The sequence below is a fragment of the Netta rufina genome, assembly GCF_964035555.1.
Source record: "Netta rufina genome assembly, chromosome: 4".
In the NCBI taxonomy this organism is placed as follows: Eukaryota; Metazoa; Chordata; class Aves; order Anseriformes; family Anatidae; genus Netta; species Netta rufina.
Window position 1 is genome coordinate 5,503,641 of NC_140127.1, and position 10,599 is coordinate 5,514,239.

The window sequence follows — 10,599 nt, forward strand, 5'->3', positions numbered from 1 at the left end:
CAAATGGAATTCATTAAAATAACTGCACAAAGCTGTCAAGCACTTACTTAGGAATGACTTTATTAAAAATAAAATTACATTGAAGCAAATTCTGAAGTAATTTTTAGAAATAAAGACATTTTCATCATTCAGAAATAGCCATCCATTTATATAAATGTACATTTTTCAATAAGGCATTTGAGATGCTTCCTCCTCCAATAAAAAAAAAAGGGAAGGGAAGGATACATTTACAATACAAACCAGATCTGCTGCCACTTTATTTACAGTTTACCAAAGATGGCAACACGGTTTTGAAAACACAAACATTGCATTGCTATTGTTTAGTTACTTTTGTGGCATCCTACACTAACGTCAGTGCATCTGGAAGCGATGAGAGGCAGGTCTGTATTGTCACTTCCAACAGCATCTTGGATTCAGGCAGACACTGACATGGCTGCACTGCCACATCACTATTTTGAGCTTGTCACAATACGCGGTGTTTGATTATAGGTATCACCAGAAATTACACCTTTAAAGTGCTATTTGTAGGAGGGTAATTTTCAAAGCTGACATTTTAAACTAAATCCAGCAGGCAAGACACGCACAAATATATATAATTCCACATACTAGGAGATTATGTGAATCATCTCTTCTTTGGAATCTTTAAAAAAATAACAATAAAATACTAAAGTGCTTTTCAAATATGTCCTCATGATTAAAAGGACAGATATTTTATATGTCATTAGTTGCACACTAACATCATTATGTGTTTATAGAGGCATTTCAACAGAAAGATAAATATTATCAGCATTTCACTTTAGCTTTCAAATTAAGCATTTAAGGATTTCCAGTCAAAAATCCCAACTGTATATTATTCATTGGAAAATATAAAGCTAAAGAAATAAATGTTTATCACTCCAATGAAGTCAGCTTTTAGTGCAAGTTAATTAGCAATGGTAGCAAACTCAATTTCTTATTGTGCAATCTGGTTTTCAAAAATTTCATACCAAAAAACAAACAAACAAACATCCACCAGCACGGGCTAACCTATACAGTAAAAACTTAGATTTTATAAGAACTGGAAGTTCTCACAAAAAACAGAGGGGTACCAGACCAACCAAATTCATTATTCAGAAACTAAGCCATTGTGTTACTTGTAACAGCTAAGGAAAAGCTTAATTGAAACCCAAAGTATCTGACAGTCTTTGCTAGGCACAAGTTGGCTTTAAAACTTTGAGTTAAAAAGTGACAGAAACAGAGCTAATTTAAAGCTTACGGACTGAATTTTCTTTTGCAGTTTAGGTTTCATGCTACAGAATTCCCAATTTCACTTTACAGTCTATTTCACACTCCAGTCTTGTAAACTTGACATCAGGGGCACTGCTAGTATTTTCTATATTTCCAATAAGGACAAAAATGCCTTAGAAGAATACATACGTATTTATTTTATCTAATATGAAACTGATAGCTCAAAAGGTATATAAAGAGATTTAAGGATTGTTAAGAACATTATGTAAAGGTTAATTGTTACACATCTCTCAAAGACTACTTTAGACATTTGAGAGATCTTTTTATTTAAATGGCTTTACTGAGTGCCCCGTTCTGAAATACCTGACAGGTTTCCCTGACGCTCGTTCTGACAAAGGTCAACAGCACCAAAATTCTGCATGAGAAAAGAGTAAGGTCCTGTCACATTACTTTTATACATACAACAGATCTTTTTACGGCATTTGGGAGATACCAAAGAAACATCCTCTATAGTCAGACCTCAAGTTTGTCAGATTCCTCATTTTATATGCCTAAGACCTATGTCCATAGTGTCGTTTTGATGCGCATTTGACGCAAGACTCCAGTTCTCAAAGCCAAAAAGGTTGCGGCAGTACTATCCCCGCTGCCCGTACAGGAAAATCCTGAGTGCAAGCCCCAGCTTCAGGATTATCCACGCAGAGGTCTCCCTGGTGAGCAGGCTGTTGGTCTCACCCAGGCTGCAGCCAGAGAAAAAAACATCACTTCTGACTCGGGGAAAACAGCGAATGCGAAGCACAGATGTAGTCTTGAGTATCTGTTTGGCACCAGAGAAAACAGGCTTCTGCTTTGTGTTAGGGAAATCAGCTCTGATGTTTAGGAATAAAACATCTGCGCCCAGAGGCTGTGCACTCCTTTCAGACCCCCAGATTAAGAACGTGGCATGTCCAAGGATTTGTCTGACCTCCAAGTGAGCCTGGCATGTGCATTATTATTATTTTTTTTTTTGAGTTGGTACATGCATATCGTGTTTACAGTGAGCCCTGATAGTCAAGGAAGTTTGGATCCGAGAATCGGGACTGATTTGATCCAGTCTACACCTATGACTTCCTCACAAGAAAGAATGCTCCAAGGTTAAAGCAAGTGTCATTTAGTCCTTTGAAACAAAGATTTGTTGTTATTTAGGCTCTGCTAGAATGTTTCTTTATACAGAAAAGGCTAATACCCTGTTAATCGTTAATTCTTCTGATATTAGACAATGTCCTTCACATGTTGGGTGGGTTAAATGTTCACATTCTGCTTTTACCAAAATAATAATCATTATTCATTAAAGTAGCAACAGATGTTTTGGACCATTCTCCCATAATTAACATCCGACAAATGGACAGCATTAGCTTAACAGACAGAGGGCTCAAGCCCAGCAAGTTTTAGTATCAAATTGCAAACTATACAGTCAGTTCCTCTGTGGAATGCAACAGCTAACCAAAAGAATGTTTTCTATCCAGAACTGTAAATGGATCTTTCTCACTGATATGAAATGAAAGCCTACACAGTCACCGTTTTTCTGGTAAGAAATTATCAAAATAAGGCTGGAAAGAAAATAAAGCTGGAATTAAAAAGTGCAGTATTTCTTGGTTTCCTCGTTTGTGACGCTGTATCATCTCTTCAAAGCTATTATTTTGAACGGACACGGAGCTAACGTTAGACCAAACCTTCCCTCCATAGATGGTTTTGTAGCATTTTCAGGGTACACAAAGGTAAAACTTTGCATTAGACTTGCAAAAATTAAGAACAGCTCCATTTTCGCCAACTGCTCTCCCATGCACACACGTTTACCTGAAGAACAGTTAGAAAGAGATGTGTTACTGTTTGATGCTGCTGAGCCAGCTGTTAACACACATGCAACTCCTAGCCTAGCATATCCCAAACACAGAATTGCTCAAGCCATGAGGAAATCACAGACTTCCAAAGCTTTGGTCTCCAGTATTTGAGTCTGAATTTTGCTTAGGTTTACTGCCTGGTATAAACAGCATTTACATCCATAGGAAAAGTGGTGTCAAAGTAAGATTCATCACTTCCCATTTCTGCCCGGCAACTGGAGCTCTGAGGAACCCGACCCATTTTGCAAGCCACCAAGTGAAATAATAAAACAAGCTCTGCAGAAAGTCCCGTGAGTCCTTGTCAATCTCACGCCTCTGAGGCCCTCTGCTTGAAAAACGCCACCACCCCCAAGCAGCTCATGAGTGCGTGTGGATATCTTACCCATTCCAAAAGGAATGAAAGCCTCTTTCTTAATTAGCTGGCCATTTTCATCCAGAAATCTTGCTGGCTGAAAGTCATCCGGGTTCTCCCAAATGTTAGGATCTCTGTGCACTGCCCACAAGTTGGGCACGATGACGCTGCCCTTAGGAATAGTGTATCCCTGCAGCACTTTGAACAAAAGCACAAAGACAGAGGATCTGACACACTGCCAGGAGCAAACACAGACGACTTATTAAAAAAAGAAGCCTGGAAACCACCACGACAATCAGACAGAACCCCAGCTGCGGGCTGCAAACGTAGCAGGAGCTTGAGGCAAAGGTGACTGCTGCTAGCCTCGCCGGGGCAGCATCACGCAGGCCAGAGCAGCTAGAGACACCGAGCCAGGGCAACAGCTCCCTGCAGGGAAAAGGCAGCGGAGAAGCCTCAGCCACGTTTTACTCTTCTCCGAGGCCTCCCTCAGCGTGCCAGCAGGACAGCTGCAGCAGCAGTCAGAAAGGCACGCTGCTGCATGGAGGCGTTGTCACCCAGTTTCCTCCCCATCCTGTGCTGCCACAGAGCCCCAGCACAGCGAAGGCGGAGATAAGGGAGAGGGGTGGGTTTTGAACTGTAAGCACAAAAGGGTTTTGAAGTGACTACAGCCTCATTGCAGCCTGCTGCACCTCCCCGTCCTGCAAGCAAAAACAGTAGAAAAGCAAATCAATTCGGTGCTGGAGTTGAAAGCCAAGTGCCGCTACCTCCCGCTGACTTCAACCAGTTCTCAGCTATGTTTACAGAAACACAGCCAACAAAGAGACCTTGAAAAGAATATTTATTGTAGGGTTCTGTATGTTACATGCCTTTCAGCAAAGCGAAGCAGCTACTTGAAATTAGTATTTTCAGAGTTTTGTGTCTGACAGCCAAAAACAGCTCTGCTGTTCGATGCAAAGGTGGCCTCTCAGCTTTTAACTACCACAAAGCACATGAGTTAACACAAACTGACCTCTGGGAAACAGACTCTACATTAGAAAACTTCTGGATGTCAGGTCAGGCGTGCTGCTTACCTAGGTGGGTATCTTGAGCCCACCCACTCTCTGACTGGCATTTCCCATACCGAAGTTACACGTCCCAGTGCATAAATGAGGCTTTTGTAAATTCTCACCAGATGTCCCATCAGATTTTCACCCGCCAAGGAAACGCTGTATGAACAAGTCTCTGCAAATGCTTACCAGTGGTTTCTGAAGCCATTCGAGGAATGGAAAGGGGAACCACGGCCGTCATCCTCTGCACTTCCAAAATGGTTGCCTCTGTGAAGGGCATTTGAGCCTTGTGGGTGAGAGAGGGAACCTTGTCACGTCCCAGAACTGCTTCGATTTCTGCATGAACCTTCTCTGTTCGAAGGGAGTGAGAAAAATGAAAGAGATGCACAATATGTGAGAAGGCATGACCTCAATTTCACTTGTCTGTGCTTCATTGTTTACACAGATTTGTCAAAACCGACTGCGAGACATGATTTCCTAGCCGGAATAGCTATGCCAGCAGAAGCCTACAGAACAGCCTCATTTAAGAAAAAAACAACCAAGCACAATCTTGACAACTGTCCAGGGGAAAGCCACTGGCAGGACAGACACTGACAGCACCGCTGCATGGCTTAAGTACAGGAAAAGCTCTGCTCCAGATCCAACCTCAGTTTGCCATTTAACTATATGGTAACTTGAACTTGAAAGCATCAAGTTTCTGGCCAGAATTAAAAAAGAACAAAGCCAGACTGCAGGCACTGCATGCTGCAGCTGGTCTCTGGTCCCTGGAAAAAAAAAAAGTCAGTTCTCTAAACTGGAAAAGGTGCTGAAGAGATGGGCAAGATGTCAAGGCAGCTGCTTTGGGTACTCTGCTCCGGAGCAGGCATTCTGGTGCTGTTACTGCTTGCACTACAGACACCCAACTTGCTCTTGCTGTTTCCTGCTTTCTGCTCACAGAACCCAGAACCCAAACTCAGCTACTTCCCAGATCCCCAGGAAGGACGTTCCTTCCCTCACACAGCCCTTCTGCAAAGGGAAAACATAAATTAGTGAGCTGATCTCCACGCTCAGTCCTATAAAGCAAAAAGGGTCGAAGTATTCGTTTGTCCCTTTCTTCAAAGACAACCTTGAAAGAGGAGAAGACACCACAATCAGCCTTTCATCCAAAATAAGAAGTCAGTTTTCAGGTTTCACCCTTGATATCCTGACTATTTTGTGGTGGTCCAGCTTCCCTTTTCCAAGATGTGGAATCCAGACTTCTGAGAGTTCAAAGCTTTTGCTCTTCTCTCTCCCTAGTGCCGACTCCAGATTAAATAAAAGCCCAGTGCAAAAAGTTTCCTGGTTTCAGAGGCAGAGAAGCACCCCAAAATGTCATATGGGCTGCGTTCAATGAACATTTGCTGCCACCTATTGGGTTTGCTAGGAAAACAAGTCCTCCTATGAAGAACACACAACAAAAAAAATACCGAAATGGTAGGAGGTCTGTTAATGCTGTGGCCCTTGGGTACCTGCTCCACTACACTTCATGGATTTAAAAATCTCACAGAGCTTCAGAAGTCCAGGGCCAAAACCAAGTGAGGGAACAGACTGAAATAAAGTACTCCCTGCTGCCTCCATCCACGCACATGCAGGAGTGAGCACGCACTCACACATATCCCTCTTCTCTTTCCCATGTAACAAGGAAAACTGCCTTCAGCAGACAAATACATACTCCCTGATTTCCCCCCACCCCAAACAGCCCTTCGTTTGCCTGCCCTGACAGTATCTGTCTGCACCATTCGCTACTGCTAGAAGTTATGCATTTCTTGCATCTCCTGTAGGAAACAAGACAAATATATTGACAGGGATTAAAAAAAAAAAAAAACAAACAACAAAAAACACCACCACAAAACCCTTCCAGATATCACTTGTGTAATTTAGAACATATCTCATTCTTGTACCTGCCTATCAAGTCAAGCAGTGATAACCCAGGATCATTAAAAAAACAGAAGAATGAGCCCATGCGATACTGTTTCAAATCTGTCCTTTGTGAACCTTGTCTGCTGAAGTGATACCCTACTTTGCAACCTTTGCTCAACAACCTGTGTTGACGCAGATTATTTGTACAACAAACTATGATCTTGACCTATTTAAACAGATTATTCCAGACAGATAGGGGCTGTAAACACTATCTATTTGCTAACTTGTAAAGCAGCTGAAGTACCTGAAAACCTCAAAATCTCAGGTACTTGAGGAAAGTATTCCTGGTTTTAGGTCAGAGATTGGACTCGATGATCTTGAGGTCTCTTCCAACCTAGAAATTCTGTGATTCTGTGTTTATATTTGTTGCACATGCACGTGTAGTAGCAGCACTCCTAATGACTTCTATAGTGCAGCTGTTTGCTCCTGCTTCTGAAAATCCATCTGGAGTTTTTTAGCCTGGAATAAAACCCGTAGAATGAACTTGGTCTTACCTTGCACATCTGGATAGAGGGACATGTAGAGCAGGCACCACAAGATCGTGTTGGAAGTTGTGTCTGTGCCCGCGATGAACAGGTCACCAATGATAAAAAACAGGTAGTCTTCATTAAAACTGCTCTCCTTGTTGTTCTTCTGCTCTTCCGCGTGGAGGAAGTACATATCAATGAAGTCCCTGGGATTTGCTGCATCCAGCGTATCCCTGTGCTGTGCAATTATTTTTTTGAGAAAAGCAGTCATGTCTAACTCTGTTTTCCTAAGTTCCCTGAAAGGCCCGAAGGGGAGGTAGTACAGCCACGGGCAGATGTTGACCAGGATCATGTAGCTGTTCACACTTAGCTCCAGTGCGCGGGCCATGTTCTTCAGCATCGTCTTGAACTCGACGTCCTCGTAGTTGAAACGCCTGCCGAAGGCCATGGAGCAGATAACGTTGGACACCGCGTTGCGAATAATCGGGAAAGGATTAAATGCATCCTTCCCGTGCTTCAGCATCTCCTCCTTTATGAACTTCAGCTCCTCTATGATCTTGGGCTCCAAACTGTGCCTTCCCACTCCAAAATGCCGCAGCGTGGACAGAGAGAATTTCCTTTGTTGCTTCCAGACAGGGCCGTAAGGTGCAAAAATAACACCTGGAAGAGAAAGAAACAGTCTGAAACCACTCCGCTCTGCTTGCAAGGGGAAACAGTTACCCAGGCCTGCAACCCCTAAACCAGAAGAGAAGGAAAAGTTACACGGCAACTCCGTCCCAAGCGTTGGGCTAGGAGCTAGAGGAGGCACACAGCTCTCCCAAAACTTCTTCACAGCAGCCCTGGGAGGCCCATGGGTCCCACACGGAGCAGATCTCCACGCTGCAGCCCGTGGAGGAGCCCCCGGTGGAGCAGGAGGGCTGGGGGGAGCTGCTGCCCACCCGTGGGGGACCCGTGCTGGAGCAGTTTGCTCCTGGGGGATGGATGGACCCTGTGGGACGGAGCCGTGTGGGAGCAGTTCCTGAAGAGCTGTAGCCTGTGGGTAGCCCCCGCAGGCTCAGTTTGGGAAGGACTGCTGGGCAGAGAGCTGTTGTGGCAGAGCTCAGCTGCCCAGCTGGCTGGAAGCACCACATATTCATCATAACCAATGCTTTTTCTTCAGCTATAATCTATATAAGTAAGGGATACTCGTGCTGCAAATACCCAGGGAAGGTGAAGCCAGATTCAGAGCCAACCTGACTTGCATCTCTACAATTCTGGTGCCTCTAGGCACACGTTCTGGGTAATTATATCCTTACGAAACACTGCTCAGCTCCTTCCCTTCGTGTAAATATTGCTCACTTACAAACAGAAACATCTCCTGTTAACCTAACAGTCCACACCAGCGGTACCGCCGCAAAACCAAAATGCACTGCCAGCTACTTCTGATGGACTCCTTGGTCAACCTGATAATGTTTGAAGTCACCAAAACAAGGGAGAGTTTGCTGTTGTTCTCCTAATGTTTTTTGTTTTGTTTGTTTGTTTTTCCAGAAATAAAATGTTACTTTATAAAAGCAACATCAATTCTACTGTCAACTGCAAATCTTACTGCTAAGCTTAAATGGAAGAGAAATGGCCACAAGAAATTGGCAACAGGAGGACGCACCATTTTTCAACACTTAATGTCACCTATGTTTCTGTTAAGGCTTCATGTTCATAACCCCTAAGACAAAAAGGAGAATAAACAAGTAAGAAATCTGTAGATAGAAACACAGAAATTTGCAGAAACACGCGACAGCTGTACCCTGAAGGGACTGCAGTCCCAGAGGTGTAATAGCTCAATATAACACAGAGCTGGAAATCTTTAAAGCCATGCTGTCTGATTACATTATTCCTAGTATTAACAATGGACTGAAAAATATAAACACACGACCCAGTTCCAATAGTCCTAAAGCAGGACGTTGGGATGAGTCGGTACAGGCTGCGAATCCGCTGCATTTCCCCCTCTCTGTACAAACACAATCCTTAGGAAACCTACTCAAATGCCCATTACCTGGCACTTTAAAAACAGAACCAAAAACTTTTCAAATCCCCTTTTTCCTGTACAGTTTCCAGGCAGCGCTGCTGTCATCAGACACGTGGAAGGGCTGTGCGGGAAGGGGTTTATTTGGGGCTGAATTTGCCGGGTCAATAACCAACCTGGCTTTCCAGGGCTCGGGGCTGGGGTGGTTTTGTTTGCTTACAGCAGCAGCACAGCTCAAATTGCTCCAGTCTCTAGCTGCTCGTCCCCTTTCCAACCTTGGTCCTCGCTAAATTTACGGGACCTGACAATATTCATGTCCTGTAAGCATTGCACAGCAGTGAGATGTATCTAATATCGCTAAAGCAGCATCCTTAGCCCATCCCTTTTTAAAATTAATTAAAAAAAAACGCAGCTACGCTAGCTGGTTGCTTTTTAATCAATACAGCCTAGGTCCCTCTGATCTTAATTGATCCACGCTAAATGTCAGCGCGCTCATTAAGCGCTGGGCGCTGCAATTAAAGGCAGCCCCATCCGTTAGATGCCCCCGATGCCGCTCGGGAGCCTTATTTCTGCCTTAATTTCCCCAAAACAGGGCCTCCCTATACCTTACCCTTCTTTCTGGTGATCATCAGGACGATGGGGACGGAGGGGCGGTCGCTGAACACCTCCGCCTGCTGCACCAGCGCCTCCCGCACCGCCCCGAAGGTGTTGAGGACGATGAAGGGGCGGCTGCCCACGAAGAGGCGGAAGATGCCGCCGTACATCTTGGTGAGCCCGGTGAGGAAGACGTGAGGGGAGAAGACGGGGGAGCCCCGGCCGCGGCCCCACACCTCCAGCACCCACCTCCGCAGCAGGGGCGGCGGCAGCAGGGCGAAGGCGAAGTTGCCCACCAGCGGCCAGGGCGCGGGGCCCGGCGGCAGCCCCTGCGGCTCCCCCCTTCGCCTCCTCCTCCGCAGCAGCCAGCAGCAGCCCAGCCAGCACACGGCCGCCAGCAGCAGCTCGGTGGCGCTGGGCACCCGCAGCAGCCACGGCCCCGCCGCCATCCCTTCGAGAGGCGCCCGCGCTCGGCTCCCCCCTAAGATGGCGGAGGCGCGGCCTGAGGCGGCGCGGCCGCCCCCGGCGCCCTCACAGCGCCCGCCCCGGGGCCGGGCTGCGCCGCCGTGCGCTGACAGCAAAGCCCCGAAAGGACGAGAATGGGGCCGAGGGACTACGATTTAGTGGCTGGAATGGGTTTTTTGGGGGGAAAACGGTGTTTAAAGGCGCCCCCGAGGTCGGATGGGGAGCCCAGCAGCTGGCCCGCTTCATAAGTCAAAGGGGGGTGCGGCGCGCTGCGCTGAGGGTGGTGGCTGCAAAAGCATTCAGGAGAATAAAACCAAAATCTCCCCCAGGAGGTTCAGGGCAGCTATTGCAATGGAGTAGCTCCCCTCTTGTTTTCCTCCTCCACCGCTGTTATTTTAAGTCAGGTTTGAATAAATGGCAGCAGGTCTGTCACAAACATGCAGTGACTTTCCACAGCTGTAAGAAGGGAGTTGCTGTTACCATTTATCCAAAGTGGCATTTTTTTAAAATCTATTTTTTATTAGGATTTAGCTGAAAATGTGGAAGCACACATCATCCTTCTTTCCCTCACCAGATACTAAAGGTAATGGGTCCTGTGTAATACACCACATTTTTCCTGTATTTGTATAGCCAA

General features: G+C 45.6%; 1 protein-coding gene across 1 annotated transcript; it reads right to left on the reverse strand.

Moving 5' to 3' along the window:
• Window positions 1-218: 218 nt before the first annotated feature.
• CYP2U1 (cytochrome P450 family 2 subfamily U member 1) lies at window positions 219-9,949 on the reverse strand (the record flags this gene model as incomplete). Its single annotated transcript, XM_084286739.1, has 5 exons — window positions 219-3,060; window positions 3,487-3,654; window positions 4,692-4,853; window positions 6,935-7,567; window positions 9,517-9,949. The coding sequence occupies 5 exons, from the start codon at window positions 9,947-9,949 to the stop codon at window positions 2,882-2,884; spliced, it is 1,575 nt and encodes a 524-aa protein (XP_084142865.1). The 3' UTR covers window positions 219-2,881.
• Window positions 9,950-10,599: the final 650 nt, after the last annotated feature.